Here is a 19,050-nt window from a genome sequence, read left to right as displayed (position 1 = left end):
CAAGAATGTTGTCAATGTTTGCACAAAGATAAAGAAAGGAAAAAAAAATAACAGAGAGAAAAAAAAAAAACCACAATGGGGCAGAATAATTATTGCTCTACTTATTAATGTTTGAAAGAAGCAACCATCATGGCTTTCTGAAAAGCTGGTTCCTCTTGAATTTCAAGGAAGGGCTGCCAATATGTAACATCTAGACAGAAGAAATTTGATTTCTGCCTCTCATGTCACGGCCCTGTGATTATGCTGCCTGGATCACATTCGGGATTAGACTGAAGATTCCGTTCAATCCTGCCCCTACAGGCATGGGTTCTGGCAGGAGTGGTATAGACTTTCTGCTGTGCTTATTAAAACTTGACATTCAAAGTATACTTCAGCCAGAAAGTACAAGAAGGAAGTACATGCATGTGAGGCAGCTGGTGCCCCATATTGCTTCTGAGACCTTCTTGGCCTCAGACCTCTGTAAGGGGCTTCTGCACAGCTCTGACCGACCAGGCACCATCGTCTTTTATTCCTGGATTGACTGCAGCCTGTTGGTGTTTTTCATGTGTGGATTTTAAAAAAAATCACTCTTCACTTAAATTTCAGGGAAGACAGTGTTAGAATGTTTTTCTATCAAGAAACTGACTGAGAAAAAGGAAAACCCAGGGAGAAGATGGCTTACACAGAGTCCAGGTGTCCCAGGTGGGCTCAAGCTCTGGCCTAGATAGTTTGCTGAGCTGGTCAAATGCTCCTAAACTCCACATACATTGTGCTGCAATCATTTAGAAATAAGGAGCTTTCCAGTCGACCTTTAGAAGTGAAGAAAAAGGAAAAACATTCAGTATGGAAAAAGGCAGTTAGGGAAGGAAGCTGGAAAAAACTGATGACCTTTTACTTCATGATTAATCCAAGAGTCTGTGAAGAGAAATTCTTGGTGTTGGTAGCGCTGGGAGCACATGGGTGGAATGCTGCTGTGTCAGACACTGCAACAGGGGCATTAAAAAGGATGAAGTTTCCTGTCCTCAGGGAGCAGGTATGCAAGCTCACAAAATATAGGAACACGTGGAAAATATTATTTCCAGAAGAAAATCAGTGATCTGTTTGAGGCAGATGTGTGATAGAACAGGGACTTAGAGTGTTAATGCTCCCGCAAATTATAAAAAAATGGAAGGATAGTATCCGTTTTCCTGAAAGTTCTCTGTATCATCTGTATTTCCTTGTATTAACATGAGTGGTTTAAGCCTAAGCAAAATAACAAGAGGCTTTTTAGTTCTTTCATTTCTCAGGGTGGTAGTTTAAAGAAATGCATACATACATTCTGAAGACCCTTAAGGATACACACACTTCCTGATGGGGGTTTGGCCCTGTTCCTCCCTGGTCCCCCCCCCCCCCCCCCGCCCCCACCGGCCCTCCTAAGAAGTAGGGACTACTGATTAGCTCCTGTTCTTGAGCAACCAAGGCTTGCTCTGCCTTATTTTCCTCTTGATTGTGCAGCTCTGGGTAGAGAAGAACTATAACCCATCTTCTGAGGCTAGATTATTATACTTGAGTTCACAGATTTTTCCGATTTCAGTGGTTAGCCTTTACTGGAGGAGAGCTTCACCAGGCTGATTCAGAGCATCGTGAGGCCAAAGAAAAAACACATTCTGTTGGAGTCTCCTGCTGAGACTCGGCACAGCCTGTGCTTCCTGCTCTTGTACCTGTTGTCTGAAGCATGGATTAAAAAATGATTTCTGGGGACTTGAGGCAGTTCTCACTTCGAAGAACAGAATGCACTGCCCGGGTGTAGCTGTGATCCTGAGAGCACCTCACTCAGCCCTTCCCTGGGTTCAGTGCCCTGTTGTTGTTCCCCCTCCCAGTCCCTCTGTAATCTGCTGGGGAAGTTGTTAGCGCTTCTACTCTGTTAGAAAGGAGGGAATCTAGACATTAATTAATCTATTGGGATCATTCTTTAGTCATGGAGCAGGATGTGGAGTAAAGACTATTTTAGCTCCATGAAGGGAAAATACCATCCTTAAAAACACAAAACTTAAAAACATTTCAATTTCATACACAGTGTGGGGCAAAAGCAGGTTTACAGTTCTTTGTATGGGAAATAACACAGTAATTAATAAATAATACAACTCTCTGTGAGAGTTGTGTACTCACAACTGCAAACCTGCCTTTGCCCCATCCTGTGTTTTATACATAGGTTTAAACACAAGTTTGTTGTGTTGTAGTTCTTTGATAGTTTGGGGGGTTATCATTTCTCATCTGTATCATTTTAATAACCAGCACTTGGCCGGCTGTTATTTTTTTGAGAACTTAAGTTTCTCAAGAAAATTGGTTGAAAGAATATCTTAAGATTTTAAGTGTGTATATATGTGTGTGTGTAAATAAATTTCATAATGCAGCTATGAGTGTATTTGTCCAAGAGGCCTAAAAGAAACTGGTTTGGGCCTAAACTAAATCTGAAAAAGTTACACATTTTCTCAAAAAAGGTCACTTTAGACTCCTTAGAGTTAAGAATTTTTAACTTACAGACATAATTTACAACATATAGCCATACGTGCACGGGTCATCTGAGGCCTTAACAACATGCATATGCCTCACTCACTCTGATTTACTTGACTTGAGGGACGTCCCTGGACAGCAGAATTTTTTAAATGCTCCCTGGGTCCACAGTTGGAAACCAGTACTTTAAAAATATTACTTCTATGACATTGGTTATGATATGCTAGCAAGAAAAAATTATGTAAAGTTTCATTGAGTTACCCTTTTAATCTCTTAATGATATTTGACCAAAATGAGTCCCCATAAAAGATTAATTCCAGAAGACATGGTGCCACTGGGAGTGTGTTTATAGCCAGTAGGGATATAAGGGGATGTGCAGAGAGACAGCTGGGATATAGGCAGAGTATGGGAAGTGCCCTCTTGGTGCTATAAAGTGTCGGAATGTCCAGAGCAGAGGGAAACCACATTTGGCTGGCAAGACAGGAAATGCTCTGAAGAAGCTGGCCTGGAGAAGCTCTGCAAAGGGTGAGTGAGACTTGACAGGCAATAGGCAAGGCATTTGGGCACATTTAGAGCATCAGTATGGGCAGTGGGTTAAAACACATCATACCTGTTTCAATCCATGAGTTCGCAGTGGTAGTAGCACGCAAAAAATCTAATTGGTGACTTTTGGATGATGCTAGAGAGCCAACTCACTATCTTGAGATTGGACAAAGGGGAAGGATTGAGCACTGATCCTCAATTTCATCATCAAATTGTGTCCCTGGATAAACAGTTCTGACAAAGGGAAGGAGAGTATCTCTTTATAGACACACTCTGACTAATAAAGAGAACGAATGATTAGGATTAGAATATTCCCATCTTGTAAACTCAGGTAAATGAATACAGGCAATCATCAGTGATTGCCAATATCATAAAAAAGGCAAGGTTCTCTTTATGCCTGCCGATGAAATTACACAGCATCACTTATGGAAATTGGCCAAATCAGAATCTGATCAAGCTTTTAGATTTAACTACCATTTACAGGAAATACAGGAGACAGACAAAGGAGTTAAAATACACCATGGAGATGAAAACAGCACTGTCTAGACTGAGGAAACTACAAGTAAATGGCTTGGTCTCTTGGACAAATTCATTTCAAGGAGAAACCCAAGATAAATGGGGAATTGCAGATTAAGACTAAAGAGCTATGTCAGCAAATACAGTGTATGGACATATTCAACAAACCGAAAAAGAAAAAAATTGGGAAATTAAAATACTGGCTAGGTACTTAATGACATTAAGGGCTAATTGCAAATTTTGTTTAGGTGTGATAAAGGTATTGAGATTATATATTTTCAAAAGTAGGGTTACATACTAAGACATATAGAGATAATATCATCAGAATAAAAGGCATTTGTTGAAACTGGGTGATGAGTATGCAGGGTTTCATTATACTGCCCTGATTTTGAGTATGTTTGAAATTCCCCATACTGAAGCATGTTGAGACTAATTTTTCAAAATGGCTCCTCCAAGTGGAGAAGTAAAAATTAAAAGTTTAATACAAACTTTCCAAGTGATACTGGTTAATGAGCCATTCATTGAGAACCAGTGTTTTACAAGCGTTATTGTGAAAACCTCGAATGACCTTTGATTTGTGGGAGGTTTCATTAAGGCTTCAGAAAAGCCTGCTTCACCTGTGGTATTTGAGTGGAGATGATGGTCATGTCCTGATGACTTTAGGGCCCACAGAAAGCCTCTGAGCCTTAGCTAATGTTACCATTTTCAGTTGTTTCGAGTTCGCATACCCAGCTGGGCAGCGCAGCTCACCAGGAGCCACTCTGGTCTGTTGCCCTGAATGTATGTTTGTCTCCAGATCATCTTGGCTTAGCTGGCAGGCGTTTTATCTTCCTGGAGTCGAGTCGTGTGAGTTCTTTATGTATTTTGGAGATCAAACCCTTGTCTGAGGTATCATTGGCCAATATGTTTTCCCATATGGTCAGTTCCCTTTTCATTTTGCTGATGTTTTCTTTAGCCATGCAGAAGCTTTTTATTTTGATGAAGTCCCATTTGTTTATTCTTTCCTCTTTGTCCCTTGCTCTAGGGGACATACTGGCAAAAATATTGCTATGTGGAATATCTGAGATTTTCTTGCCTATAGTCTCCTCTAGGACTTTTATGGTGTCGTGCCTTATATTGAAATCTTTTTTCCACCTTGGTTTATTTTTGTGTGTGGTGTAAATCGGCACCCAAGTTTTATTTTTTTGCATGAAGTTGTCCATATCTCCCAACACTATTTATTGGAGAGGCTATTTTTACTCCATTTATGTTTCTGTCCTCTTTATCAAATATTAATTGACCATGGAGACCTGGATTTATTTCTGGGCTCTCTATTCTGTTCCACTGATCTATGTGTCTGTTCTTATGCCGGTACTAGGCTGTTTTGATTACTGTGGCCTTGTAATATAGTTTGATGCCAGGTACTGTGATCCCTCCTACTTTCTTCCTCTTCCTCAAAACTGCTGCAGCTATTCAGAGTCATTTATGCTTCCATATAAATTTTTGAAATGTTTGTTCTAAATCGGTGAAATATGTCATAGGTATTTTAATAGGAATTGTGTTGACTCTATAAGTTGCTTTGGGTAACACGGACATTTGGATGATGTTAATTCTTCCCATCCATGAACACGGTATGTGCTTCCATTTGTTTGTGTCTTCCTGGATTTTAGACTTGAGGTCCCCAGGTGTGTGTGTGCACGTGGGATGGAGGAGGATGCCATCGTGTCCTTGAGTATGTGTTGTGAATAACACGTTCTAATTTTCTAAAATGTTACTCTTAATAAAATTTCTTTTATTTTTATTATTGACACTGTTATAGGTATTCCCATTTCTCCCCCTTGGCTCACCTCCACCCAGCCCCCAACCCCCTTTCCTCTGGCCATCACCACACTGTGTGTGTCCGTCCATGGGTTATGGATTTATGTTCTTTAGCTAATCTCGTCCCCTTCTTTCATTCACTCCCTTCCTCCCTCTCCCCTCTGACAGTGCTCAGTCTGTTCTATGTGTCTCTGCCTTTTTTCTGTTTCATTCATCAGTTTATTTTGTTCATTACATTCCACATACAAGTGAGATTGTATGGGAGTTGTCTTTCTCTGACTGGCTTATTTTACTTAACAGAAATTTTAAGTAAAATAAGATTATTTGGAGTTTAACTTTATTAACCTTTTAAAGTATTTACCTAATTTATTGACAGTGTAAAATAAGACAGCCTCAGCTGGTGCAGCTTAGTGGGTCGAGTGCCAGCCTGCTAACCAAAGGGTCGCCCTTTCAATTCCCGGCGGGGGGTAGGGGAGCACATGCCTGGGTTGCTGACTAGGTCCCTGGTAGGGAGCACACAAGAGGCAACCACACATTGATGTTTCTCTCCCTCTATTTTGCCCTCCTTCCTCTCTCTAAAACTAAGTAGATAAAATCTTTAAAAAAATAAAATAAGACATTAATACACTTTTTAGCAGTTTTAGGTCTACAGGAAAATTGAGCAGAAAGTACAGAAAGTTCTTATATAATCCCTCTTATTCTGTCTCTTCCATCTTTCCCTATTTTTAACACTTTACATTAGTGTGCTACATTCATTATCATTAACAAACCATCTTGACACACTATTGACGAAAGTGCATAGTTTACTCGAGGGTTCACTCGTTGTGTGGCACATTGTATGTGGGTTTTGACAAGTGTATAATGACATGTATCTACCATTATAGTATCATACTAAGTAGTTTTACTGCCCGAAAAATTCTCTGTGCTCCACCCTCGCCCGGCCCTCCACCTAATCTTGGCAACCACTGACCTGTTCATTGTCTCCATAGTTTTGCCTCTTCCAGGATGTTGTATATTTGGAATAATACAGTTAGCTCATTTCATTTTAGTGCTAGGTGATATTCCATTGTCTGGATTGTACCACAGTTTATTTATCCACTTACCTAATGAAGGGCATCTTAATTGCTTCCATGTTTTAGCATTGTTGAATAAAGCTGCTATAAATATTTATGTGCAGGGTTTTTGTGTACATAATTTTTCAACTCCTTCGTGCAAGTAACAGGGAACATAATGGCTAAATCATATAGTAAGAGTGTGTTTACTTTTCTAAGAAACTGCTAGATTGTCTTCCAAAGTTGCTGCAGCATTTTGCATTTCCAAAGAGGTACTGTTGCTCCACATTTTTGTCAGTATTAGGTATTGTCAGTATTTGGTATTGTCTGTATTTTGAATTTTAGCCATTCTAATAGAGTGTAATGGTATCTTGTTTAAATTGGTGATTTTTCTCATAACATCTGATGTTGAACATTTTTTTCACATGCTCATTTAATATCTTCTTTGTCGAGGTGTCTGTTCAGATCTTTAGCTGGTTTTTTAATTTGACTATTTTCTTACTGTTGAATTTTAAGAGTTCTTTGTATATTTTGGATATGAGTTCTTTATCAGACATGTGTTTGAAAATATTTTAGCCCAGTCTGTTTCTTGCCATTTTATTATCTTAATGTTTTTCTCTTTTGACATGCTTCTTTTAACACCCAACAATGTCATAAGCCAATTTAGAAAAGTTTTCACTTAAAATAAAGAGAAAATTAAAGTAGTTAAAAGTGAAAGTTGTTTGAGTTGCTTTGGCATTTACCATTCTTAGGCTGTACCAAGTCTTTCTGATCGTTGGGCTGCGATATTCTAATTTACTCTATCAGAAATAGAAATGCAATTTTTCAGTGCAATGAAGAGGGCAGTCCTCCGTTGTTTTGTTATCCAGAAAAGCAAAAGCAGCCTTTAGGTTTGGGTCTTCATATAGTGAATACAGTTACACGAATGAACTGCAAATGCCTTAGAGTCAGAGACATGACTTAACTCATAAGAAACAGCATATAAGCCTAAAAACTCTTAATCTTCACTGGTTAGGTAAATTATTCATTGATTTAGAATGCCTCTGTCATTGTTTATCTCACATTTTACTCATTATGGCTGTATATAAATACACTGAATGGCAGTAAGGTTTTTAGATTTTATCACTTAATGAACATTATGTTTTGGAGAACCAAATATTTAACATAAATTCTCTAAAAGTTCCAGTCTGATTGTTGGGGTTTTGTCATCTGTTACCACCTGAAGACACACACATATATCAACAAATAGAAATAAGTTGAATAATGTGCTAGAAAAAATCGTCTGAGTCATCAGAGTCAAGAATTTGGGGGGTAGGAAGTGATCACAGAGGGGATCCAGTCCAGGACTGGAGGGTAGTCCCAGCTCCCTGACCTGCGTTCATTGGCTGCACCTGGGCACCTCCGGAAAGAGCGATAATCTTCAGCAGTGTTACATGAGCTGTAGCCTTGAGGCAATGATTGCCTTGCTCCGTGGAGTCTTATGTCCTCACTCAGGGATGAGAAGACAAAGGCCCAAATAACTTAAAAACCCTTTCTAATGTCATCCAGCCAGCTGCTGGTTGCGATGATATTTAGCAGGTAGGAATTTCATTGTTTATGTATAACCATGCATAGATGCTAAACAATCGATTTTGGTTCTTAGGGGGGAAAAACCCCCAGTGTGAAGAATGGACCACTAAAAGATTGTCTTAAGAACTGTTTATAGTGTCCAAAATGTTTCAAGTATTCAGTAAGAAAAAATCTTTTCTAATCAAGAGAGAGCTATGAGTCATTCAAAGAAATCAAATTGTAAGAAGCCAGAAAACTTAAGAGCTACTTGGTATAGTGTTTTGTGCTTGACCTGAATCATGTCACCTGTCAGAAGAAAGGACAAACACAGCAGCCAGAAGATAATTAGTTAAAACAAGGCCCAAGGCAACCAGTGATCTGTTCAGAAAAAATTCCTCTATTGAGGGACTGGCTGTCGTCTGCTGGGTCTAAGGATATGGAAAAATGTTTACTTATTTGTATTTTGTTTGTTTTTACTCACTGAGAAAGCATTAGTACTTGGCCCGACATGGATGTATATTTGTGGGGTGTATGTCTGTAAATATCGTGGTCTAGCTAAAGCAAATTAAGCAGTGGGCAGGTAATGGATATCTAAACCAAGGGCTCATTGACACCCCAAGGAGCTGTATGTGTGCTCCGACAGCAGCAGCACCTCAGTTCTCCGTGTCCTGCCGCTCGTCGGTTCCTCGGGCGATAAGAGCTGACGTTTGTGGAATGCTTGACATGCCGTCACGGGGCCACATCTGGTTACTGGTTTTCATGTCAGTCATTCCAAAGAAGTAAGTAGTATCATACATTTGATGGAAGGAAAAGCAGAGAGGTTCACCCAGCTGCAAGGGACATACTGAACGGGAGTCACCTGCAAGAGCTGGTGGCCGGTGCATAAAACTGGCTCTCTCAGCCCACTTTCCGAACCTGTGTTCTTCTGTGGGAACTGAAGGTAAGACCAGTAGAAGCACCAGAAGAGTCAGTTTTTGTGAAAACTTTATAAATTGTTGAGCATTATTCAGAAATACTATGTTATTGTTCATAAAGATTTAAACCAGTGAGCAGCATTTTGTTGTCATACCACCTATTTCTAACCATTGAGCAATATTATTAGGTAGTTTTGCTAACATGTAATTTACGTTCATCCGTTATTAAATGTTTTTCCAGTACACCATTGATTATATAGCTAGCTACAATTCAAGACTTACTTCTCTGTCATCTATTTATCCTTTTTCCTAAATAGTCATGCTTGAGGGGACTGATTGAGTAATTAATATCCAGTATAATTATGGTTACATAGTGATACACACCACTTATGGGTCTTCTGAATATTTATTATTTTGGCATGTACGTTATCAGTATTCATATCTGTCATTGTTAATACATTAACTTTTAAAGACACATATGCTTAATATAGTAGATGTGAAATGTTGGTTCTACACACAAAAAAATTAGTTTAATTCTTGCCAGTTGATCTGTTTTAGAATCCAAAGCCATGTTGAAAGAAAGGCCTTTGAAAGATTAGATAAAATATAATAACTATGTATTACAGTAAATTAAATGGATGGATTTTTTCCTCAGATGATCACCTTTTTCCTTCCTCCAAATGACTGCTTACAGGCCAAAAATACAGCACATATATTCATATATTCTTATATTTTATTTTAAAATGACAACTAAAATCTTTAAACTTAATTAACAGTTTGTTTTTAATAGGAAGGATTTTATCTAAAAAAATTAAGAGAAAGTTGAATACTGTAATACAAAACTGAAGTTAGTGACAAAACCTAAAAATAAACGAATGAAATTAGTTTAATGGGTTTTTAGAAGATGACTCATAGCTAGAATTTTAAAGTAAAGATTAGTAGAGAAAGTTTTAAGGGAAGGTCTAAGACAAGGAAGAGGGTTAATTCTTCTCAGGCTCAGAATCTGATTACATGGGCCAGAGTGTAGGTATGTTGAAACATGGCTTTTTGGTCCTTTAGTACTTACTTTTACTGTTGCAATTTTTATATTTCACGAGGTATTGGAGGCTTCCAAGCACCACATCTTTTCCTAGCCACCCCTGTTTAAAGTCATCCACAGGTTACTCCTCACTGACACTGGTGGTTTTCTCTTATTTGTTTTTTGTTTTCAATTATCCTAATGTCTTTCTTATTTTTTTAAATTTATTTTTAAATTACTTTATTGCTTATACTATTACATGTGTCCCATTTTCCCCTCTTTATTCCGCTTCACCCTGTACACCCTTTCCACTCACATTCCCCCCACCTCCGACGCCCTGCCACCACCTCCCTGCTTAGTTCATGTCCATGAGTCATACATGTAAGTTCTATGGCTTCTACATTTTCTATATTATTCTTAAGCTCCGCCTGTCTATTTTCTACCTGCCATTTATGCTACTAATTTCCTGTACATTTCCCCCATTCCCCTCCATCTCTTCCCCATTGATAACCCTTCATGTGATCTCCATTACTGTATTCTGTTCCTATTCTACTTGTTTGCTTAATTCATTTTGGGGTTTTTTTTTTAGGTTCAGTTGTTGATAGTTGAGAGTTTGTTGTCATTTTACTGTTCATATTTTTATCTTCTTTTTCTTAGATAAGTCCCTTTAACATTTCATATAATAAGGGCTTGGTGATGATGAACTCCTTGAATTTGACCTTATCTGAGAAGCATTTTATCTGTCCTTCCATTCTAAATGAAAGCTTTGCTGGATAGAGCAATCTTGGATGTAGGTTTTTGGATTTCATGACTTTGAATACTTCTTTCCAGCCCCTTCTTGTCTATAAGGTTTCTTTTGAGAAATAAGCGTCTAATGGGAGAGTCTAATGGGAACTCCTTTGTAGGTAACTGTCTCCTTTTGTCTTGATGCTTTTAAGATTCCTTATCTTTAATCTTGGGTAATGTAATTATGATGTGCCTTGGTGTGTGCTTCCTTGGGTCCACCTGCTTTGGGACTCTCTGAGCTTCCTGGTCTTCCTGGAAGACTATTTCCTTAGCCAGATTAAGTTCTCCTTCATTATTTTTTCAAATAAGTTTTTTATTTCTTTCTCTTCCTCTTCTCCTTCTAGCAACCTTATGATTTGAATGTTTGAACGTTTCTAGTCCTGGAGGTCTCTCCCCATTTTTTTGAGTGTTGTTTCTTCATTCTGTTCTGGTTAAATGTTTATTTCTTCCTTCTGGTCAACACTGTTGATTTGAGTCCTAGTTTCCTTCCCTTCACTATTGGTTCCCTGTACATTTTTCTTTATTTCACTTTTTATAACCTTCACTTTTTCCTCTATTTTGTGACCGTACTCAACCAATTCTGTGAGCTTCCTGATCACCATTGGTTTGAATGGTGCATTTGATAAGTTGGCTACCTCTTCATCCCTTAGTTGCGTTTTTTCTGTAGCTTTGATCTGTTCTTCATTTGAGCCATTTTTTCTGTCTTGGTGTGCCTCTTACCTACGTAGTAAGGGGCAGAGCCTTATGTATTCGCCAGGGTGGGGCAACCCACAACATTGCATTGTGATGCTGTATGTGGGGGAGGGGCCCGAGAGGGAACAGTGCTGCTTGCTGGGCTCTCTGCCCATTTTCAGTTACTTTCCCCACTTCCCACAAGCAAATTGGGCCCTTCTGGTGCTGATACCTGGGTGGGTGGGTTTGTGTACGTTCCAGGACCCTGTGGGTCTCTCCAGTGAACTCTTTTGTGAGTCTGGGAGTTTCTCCTGCCTCCTTAATTCCCATGGATTTTTTTAGTCAGAGGTTTGAGGCTTTATTTCCCTGTGGTGGAACCCTGGGTTCTGTCTGTCTTGTTCCCCAATTGTTCTTCCCAGTTTGTCCACACACAAATGTGGGCCCACCTGGTCCTCCAGCTTCAGCCTTGCCCCTCCTGCTGGTCTGGGTGAATGTTTCTAATTTAACTGTTTGGTTGTCACACTTCTGTATAGTTCAATTTTCTGCCTTGTTTTTTTTTGTTTTGTTTTGTTTTTTTAACTTACTTAAAAAGCTCTGATTGTGTTTTGTTTTTTAATTTATTGTCTTTCTTTTGGTTGTGCAAGAAGGTACAGTATATCTACCAATGCCTCCATCTTAGCCGGAAGTCTGGACATTGGTGATTTTTTGTTTATATATCTGTAGGGTCAGGCTTTTATAGGTGCAAGTCCACTTTTTTTTTTAGCCTTTTTACTAGTTGAAAAGGAGATGGCAAAGTGATCAGACTTGATTGTCAACTACTCTATAGTTACGGCAAGTGCTGTTTGAAATTTTACCTGTTTTTATTCATGGCAATTGAGAGAACTTTGTTGAGTATGTTGACTCCTTTTAATGTTTTGTTTTCCACAGAAACGCTCCAGAGGCCAAATGCTGTTTGATAAAGTATGTGAACATCTGAACTTGCTAGAAAAAGACTACTTTGGGCTTACATATCGAGATGCCGAAAACCAGAAGGTAAGTAATTAAAAGCAGTCCAAGACATTAGGGCTTGAGCTGCTCATTGCTGCCAGGAAGCGAACTTGAACTGGATTGGTAAGTCTTTTCTCCACCCACCCCGTCCTCCCACATTTACTACTCTCAGTCCCTGTATGTTGTTAATCCCCTTATTTCTTCATAAAGGAAATTATTAACAACTTCTTCCAATCTTGAGTGTTGTGGAAACAGTAAGTCAGTGTTTCTCTTCTTCATGCTTCAGTTATTTATGGTTTCAGGAAAGTGTTTATCTGGTGCTTTTTTGTGATGATATATTTCAATGGCTGTGAGCTGAAAATCAAATATGTTGGTACTTATATAGAAAACAGGTTCAAGGCTGGTATCCTGTTCTTAGCTCACCTTCTTATGCTTATGTTCTTGCCAAATCAAAATAAGAGATGAGTTGTTGGCTGACCTGACAGTTGTCCCATGTAGTTAGCAGGTATTTATTGTTTAATGTAATACCTCTGTAGACTTAAGAATCTTAAACTGGAATAATGCAGTCTCTTCAGAGCTTCACCTCATTAATCCCCACAACCACCTGAAAAATAAGGAAGAAGAAATGGTTTCCAGTGTATTGGTGCTAGGAACTGAGTAACAGACATCTTATTCATAGATGGTGTATGTGGTATTATGCAGTGGATTATATCTAATATCTACGGAATTTGCTGGACAATGTAACTTCATTATTAAACATCTGAGTGTTCTGATGAGGAAAGCCATAAATCCCAAGCAAGCATTCATTTGTCAGGGAAGTGTTCTCTGTAGGTTCCTGAGAATCTGTAATCACAGAAGTCACTGTGTGGGACTGAATGGCTAGGACATCATTGTGTCAAATTTCATGTGTGTTTAGTTTATTGTAGTAACTTGTGTGAACATAGAGTCCACCTTTTTTTGTTCTTTAATTTACTGTTTCTCTGCTAGCTTGAATCTCTGAAGGCATTGATTATAGAAGAAAAGTTTGTTAGAATAACCTGTGGACACCACAGTTTTTCATTAGACCAGTGCCTGGACTCTCACAAGACCTGGCAAAGGGTACCAGTTGTGGGGAAAGGTCAGCCTGGAGGGCCTTCTGGCAACCGCTCACTCTCACACATGCTGAGTGTGTTTCTACCTGGTCAGCCTGACCTCGTTGTGCTCTCCTCTGATTCATAAAGCTATGTTTTCCTTTTCAGAATTGGCTGGACCCTGCTAAGGAAATTAAAAAACAGATTCGAAGTAAGTTCTTTTGGATTATTAGATGTGAAAATGTGAAGATTTCCAGAGAGTGGGGTTGTCTAGTGTGAATATAGTGTTTTGGAAAATAGAACAAGATCTCAAATTTTATCTTTGGTAAGCTAGTCTAGCTTATATCCCATTTTTAGTGATCACGACTCAGGAATAAAATGACTTTTGACCTATTCCCGTGCCAGTACACAGATGTGAAATGTGATTTAATCAAGCAGTGCTCCAAATGGTGATTAATCATTTAAAAGCTCCAAACCTAATTATTAATGTTATATTAAACCCAACTGCTATGAAAGTATGAAAGGCAAGCTAAAAGTAATAGTCATTTAATAGTTTAGAAATGGAATAACAAATCAGACTAAAGTTTACTGTCTGGTGACAGCCTCTTTCCTTGGTCCCTAAAGGCAAGTTATGAAATGCATATTACCTAGTAGATAAAATCAATTGCATGAGCAACTCACAAAGTTGAAATACAAGTAGCTAATCAGTATTAGGTGCTAAATCTTACTAAGGGTTAAAAAAATTAAAAGGAGGCACATTTTTTTACCTATTCAGAGTAGCAAAGATTTTAAAAAGTTTAGTAATACCCTGCACTGGCAATTATGGACACAATTGATAGAAATATAAATTGGTACAACTTTTAAATATAAAAGGCACATTTAAAGTACCTTTATTTTATTTTTTATTGCTAAATTGAGAATTTCTTTTCATTTAAAGTACCTTTAAAAGAAGGTACTTTGTGTCAGTATTTATTAAAACTTAAAATATGTTTACTCTTTAACCCCTAATTTTACTTAAATTTATTCCACATATGTTTAAGAGAAGAAAATGTGCATGTATAAAAGTTCATTATAATACCATTTGTAATAGAAAACTAGAAGTAATTTAAATATCTGTTTATGAAGAAATGATTAAATCACTGATGGAATAGCCATACCTTGAAATACTAAGCAGCTTTTAAATACAGTAAAATAGAATAAATATGTCTTAGCTTTCATTAGTGAGAAAAATCATATTCATCTTTAAAATATTATGCATATAAACAACAAAACAAACAAGCAAGCAAAATATGACCAAAGATACTCAAATACGGAACAGGCTGACAAGGACCAGAGGGGAGAGGGGAGAGAATCACAGGGGAAAAGGGGAAGGACTCACATGAACAAGTATAAAGGACACATGGACAATAACTAAGGTGGGAGGTGGAAATGGGAGGGAGGTGGGGAGCACTGGGGGTGGGGGCAGGGTGGGAAATAGAAGACAGAAAACTGTACTTGAACAAGAATTAAATAAAAAATAAAAGAAAAAGAAAAAAGAAAAAGAAATAAAAAATAATTGGCTTCCTAAAAAATATATTATGCATATATATATATATATGTATATATATATATATATTTGGTTGGCCAAAAGTTTATTTAGTTTTTTCTATAGTATGGCTCTAGTAATGCTTAGTTGTCTTTAACTTTATTCAAAACAATTTTGTTAGATTGTATGGTGACAGCTGCCATATCAGTGTGCATTTAAAAAAACATCAAAACTACTGAATTTTTGTGCAGCCATTTTAGTATTGAAGATAAAAGAAAATACACAACATTTTTGTCAGTTGTGCTTTATTATTTCAAGAAAGGTACAAACACAACTGAAATGCAAAAAAAAAATTTGTAGTGTGTGGAGAAGGTGCTGTGACTAACTGAATGTGTCAGAAGCGGTTTGCAAACTTTCTTGGTACTCTTTACATTTTGGCCAAATAACTTTTTGCTGTGGGGCCGTCTTATGCATTGGAAGATGTTTAGCAGCACCTCCAGCCTCTACCCACTAGAAGCCAATATGGCAGATAGCCAACATACTCAAAATATCCAAATCAATAAGGTTATTGATAAAAATAAAAAATGTCTTTGTTTTATAGAAAAAAAACTAAATGAACTCTTTGGCTCACCCAGTAGTTGTGTGGAAAAATTATGGAAGCGCACAAAATATATTAGCAGTAAATACGTCTAGAAGTGGCACTGCAGTGTTTGGGGATGAGAAACAGAAAAGTAAAAATTTAATTTTTATTTTCAACCTTTCATTTTTAACCCTCTGCTTTTGCCATAAACACGGATCTTTATCATTTTAAATAACTAAAGAATGTTCAAAGAGCAATTCATTTTATCAAAATCTAGATTAATATTCCTGAACAACTAATTTTAAATGAATAAATTTAAAACCAGTTTATTAATAAGAACATCAACAGCCTACTAGTAAGAGAAGAGATATTTCTAGTGCCTTTGCATGTACTGAAGTGTTAAAATATGCCAACTATTAATAAGTAATTAGTAGCAAGCAGTTTGACATGGTTTAATGCTGGATAATATTACAAAAGAAGAAAAAAGTTACTAAACTTCTAGATATTAGAGAGTCTGCTGATTATTTATTACAACTATAACATCTTGACCACATTTTTTAAGAATTTGATGTATTCACTAACTCAAACTTGATAATGAGTTTGATAGAAGGAAGTGGAGATTGAAACCAGGAATAGCTACAGTTATGATATGTAGGTCAGAACACTTTTTGCTTCAGAGAGTCATAATAGAACAACTTAAGGGAATGACTGTATTCTAAGGCTCTTTCTGTGGAGGCAGATGTGTTGAATATATCTCCTAACATGTTTGTGTGCCGAAGTCCTCTGTATTCCTCTAACTAATGAAATGCTGTTTTGTATTTGGGTGATTTATAATTATGAAGCACATTAAAATATATTAAATGTTTCACAATGGGTCATCATATTGTTACAAGAAAGGCCGTATGAACAGTCAATTTTCTTTTCTTTCATTATTAGAATTTTTTCCCCTTAACTTTCCGCTTATCCTGCCCCCTACAGATCTTTCTAGGGGGAAAAAGCTAAAGGGATGGTCAGAAAGAACGTGAGAGTTGGAGGATATTTTCGCTGTGCAGATGAGGCAGTGTTTGCAACTGCAACAGGAAGAGAACTGAGTGACCCTGGATTTTTTAATAGTAGAAGCTGATATTTTTTTAATCCACGTTCGTTAGTGTTTTAATACACTAAAATGCCCTCTTTCTGCAAATTTACATTTACCAAAGGCAGAGAAGTTTTTATCAAACTATTATAATTATTTTCTTATCACCTCCTACTCCTAAATATAAGTGATAAAAGGATGTTTCCACTCTTTTTATACTATAGGTCCACAGTGTGTTTCCAGAATGAGATCTTCAGGGGAATGGCAGTCAAGCTGGTTAAGTTTTTTTAAGTTACAAATTTATGAGGAATAGGAAATTCTGAAAATGAAGATTTCTTATGAAAAAAATCCAATTTTGCTCATCTTTTGTTCATACCTGATCTCAAAATGTTTAAATATATTCTATTCTGTAATATAATAATTATAGAATAATTTCATGATATAAAGTACATGATAAGTACTTTAAATGTCAATGCAGTATATTTAAACATTTTAAGGTTTGGCAGGTATAGAGACAAGAAATATAATTTTTTCATAAGGATGAATTCTTCAGTTTTACAGTGTTCTATTTATTATAAATTTGTGATTTAAAACCCTCTGTCAGCATTGTAGGAGTATCGCGTTAGTGCATTCAAGCTGCTCCATTCCTGTTGCTCACCAGCGCCACCATCTGAGCAGACCCAGGCTATAACCCCCTTCCTGACAGGTCCTCCCAGTTGATCTGCTCCTCGGTATTCTTCACGGGGATATAGATTTGAGCTTTAATTTGCCTCTGTCATTATTTTCAAGCTTTATAAGCCATTTAACTGGATTTTTTTTCTTAATCAGAGTATATATATGGTAGCAATCTTAAACTTTCTCACTGTTTCCAAATAATGTCCTACAAAACCTAGTAGTTATTTGGGTTATGCCCTGAGGAGAGCGGATTCCTTAGAATTAGTGATTTTCAAAGTGTGGTCCCCAATCCCATCTGTATTAGAACCACAAGTTCCTAGGCCGTATTCCAGCTCTCTGGAACAAAGTGTCTGGGTGGAGCTCTGAAACTGACATTTTCTTTAAGCACCTCAGATGCTTCTGAGGCCCCTGTAGTCTGAAACTCACTTTCCCGGAATGGGGAATTTTGCATAGAAATAGCTTTCTTATACTTTTATTTTTGGTTTCTAACTTAGAGTATTTACCTTGAATTTATTATGAGATTATAGTGCTAAACTACTCATTGGATTCAAGGCATACTCAGAAGTGGTTAAAAATGATAAAAAAGCAATAAATCCATGTTTCATAACTGATTCATTAGTTGTAATTCCACTTGCTTGAGGGGGAAGGGGAAGCCAGCTCTTTTTTTGAACCTCACCAGTAGCAGGCATGGACAGATCCATTGTAGCAGAAAGGGAATAAAAATCACTAGGAAAGTAAAACCAAATCAGGCCTTTTATAACGACAGAAGGACTTTTTTGACAACGGTGGGAACATAATCACTAGAAATCCGTTTGGTTGACAGGTATTTTATGGATTAGAATTCTAATAGACCATGTTTCAATAATGTTTCTAAGTGGTTTTAAAATAATAGTAACCACCCAATTATACCTGGTCTTATGCCAAATCCTTTCATGCTAGGGCACAAATCTTTGTACCACTTCGTGGTAGTGCCCTGCTGTTCATACTTAAGTGTAGTATGAATGGTGGTGTCAAGAATGAACTAGAATTCAAAAATAAACCTAATGTAGGTAACCCAGGCAGGTAAGTATTTGTAAAAGAGAACAGAGAACACATATAAAAGAAAACAGAGCAAAGAAAGATGCTAGGAAGTGTTTACAATACTGTCCCTCGCTTCTGAATGTTTGGGAAGGGTTCAGACAAAAATGGACTTTTCAGAAGTTACTTAATGGGCAGAAGGGAGCGTCTGGAAGTCTCCGGAGAGTATTGACCCTTAAGAGCTGAACTTTGAGCCCACAGAGCGTGAAAGGAAGGCTTCCATTACGTGTGGCATAGATAAAAGGCTGCCGGTGCAGAAGCCAGGGAGACTGGAGGGAATTTTTCAGCAGCACATTCATAATACTGGCAGGACCTATACTGTGACCCTGTTAGTGTGGTCCCTGGGTAGAGGGAAGCATGTATGCAGCATCCCAGTGAAGGAGGGCCGGGACACCGGTAAATCACTGCATTAAAAGGCCAGAATAAAAAGACAAGATGAACATGAGTAAGTTAAAGGAGTGACTGTGTAGAGATGAAATGTAGAAAGGAAGAAGAGGTTGCTTTTTCACGTTTATAATGATACACCCTAGCGATTAGAGGTAAGATTAGGAAATGGAGAGTTTAGTATGCCTTACTGATGTTTCAAGTATACGTGCGGACAATACAGAGGAAGGAGTAGGTGCCTGGGAGCAAACATCTGGAGAGGCCGTAGGTGCTGCAGGATGAAGAACGGCAGCGTGTAAGGAGGATCCGTTCAGCTTGTGGGCTAAGAGGGAGGTGTGCACATTGGCGTTGCATAGCAA

General features: G+C 37.7%; 1 protein-coding gene across 27 annotated transcripts in view; it reads left to right on the top strand.

Annotated features, from left to right (window-relative positions):
• EPB41L3 (erythrocyte membrane protein band 4.1 like 3) overlaps window positions 1–19,050 on the top strand; it is a 226,063-nt gene that overhangs the window by 161,463 nt on the left and 45,550 nt on the right. For 26 of the 27 annotated variants that reach the window (XM_037050299.1, XM_037050295.1, XM_037050298.1 and 23 more), the window contains exons 4-5: window positions 12,246–12,350; window positions 13,544–13,586. In XM_037050299.1, coding sequence (XP_036906194.1) covers window positions 12,246–12,350; window positions 13,544–13,586 — 148 coding nt within the window. Of the gene's footprint in view, window positions 1–1,945; window positions 1,953–12,243; window positions 12,351–13,543; window positions 13,587–19,050 lie in introns of all 27 variants that reach the window. The other variant, XM_037050300.1, reaches the window with a different exon arrangement.

The sequence above is a fragment of the Sturnira hondurensis genome, unplaced genomic scaffold (genome assembly GCF_014824575.4).
Source record: "Sturnira hondurensis isolate 20B ecotype Veracruz unplaced genomic scaffold, ASM1482457v3 Scaffold0006713, whole genome shotgun sequence".
NCBI classification, from domain to species: domain Eukaryota; kingdom Metazoa; phylum Chordata; class Mammalia; order Chiroptera; family Phyllostomidae; genus Sturnira; species Sturnira hondurensis.
Note: the sequence above shows the minus strand (reverse complement) of the source record. Positions and strands in the feature narration are given on the sequence as shown.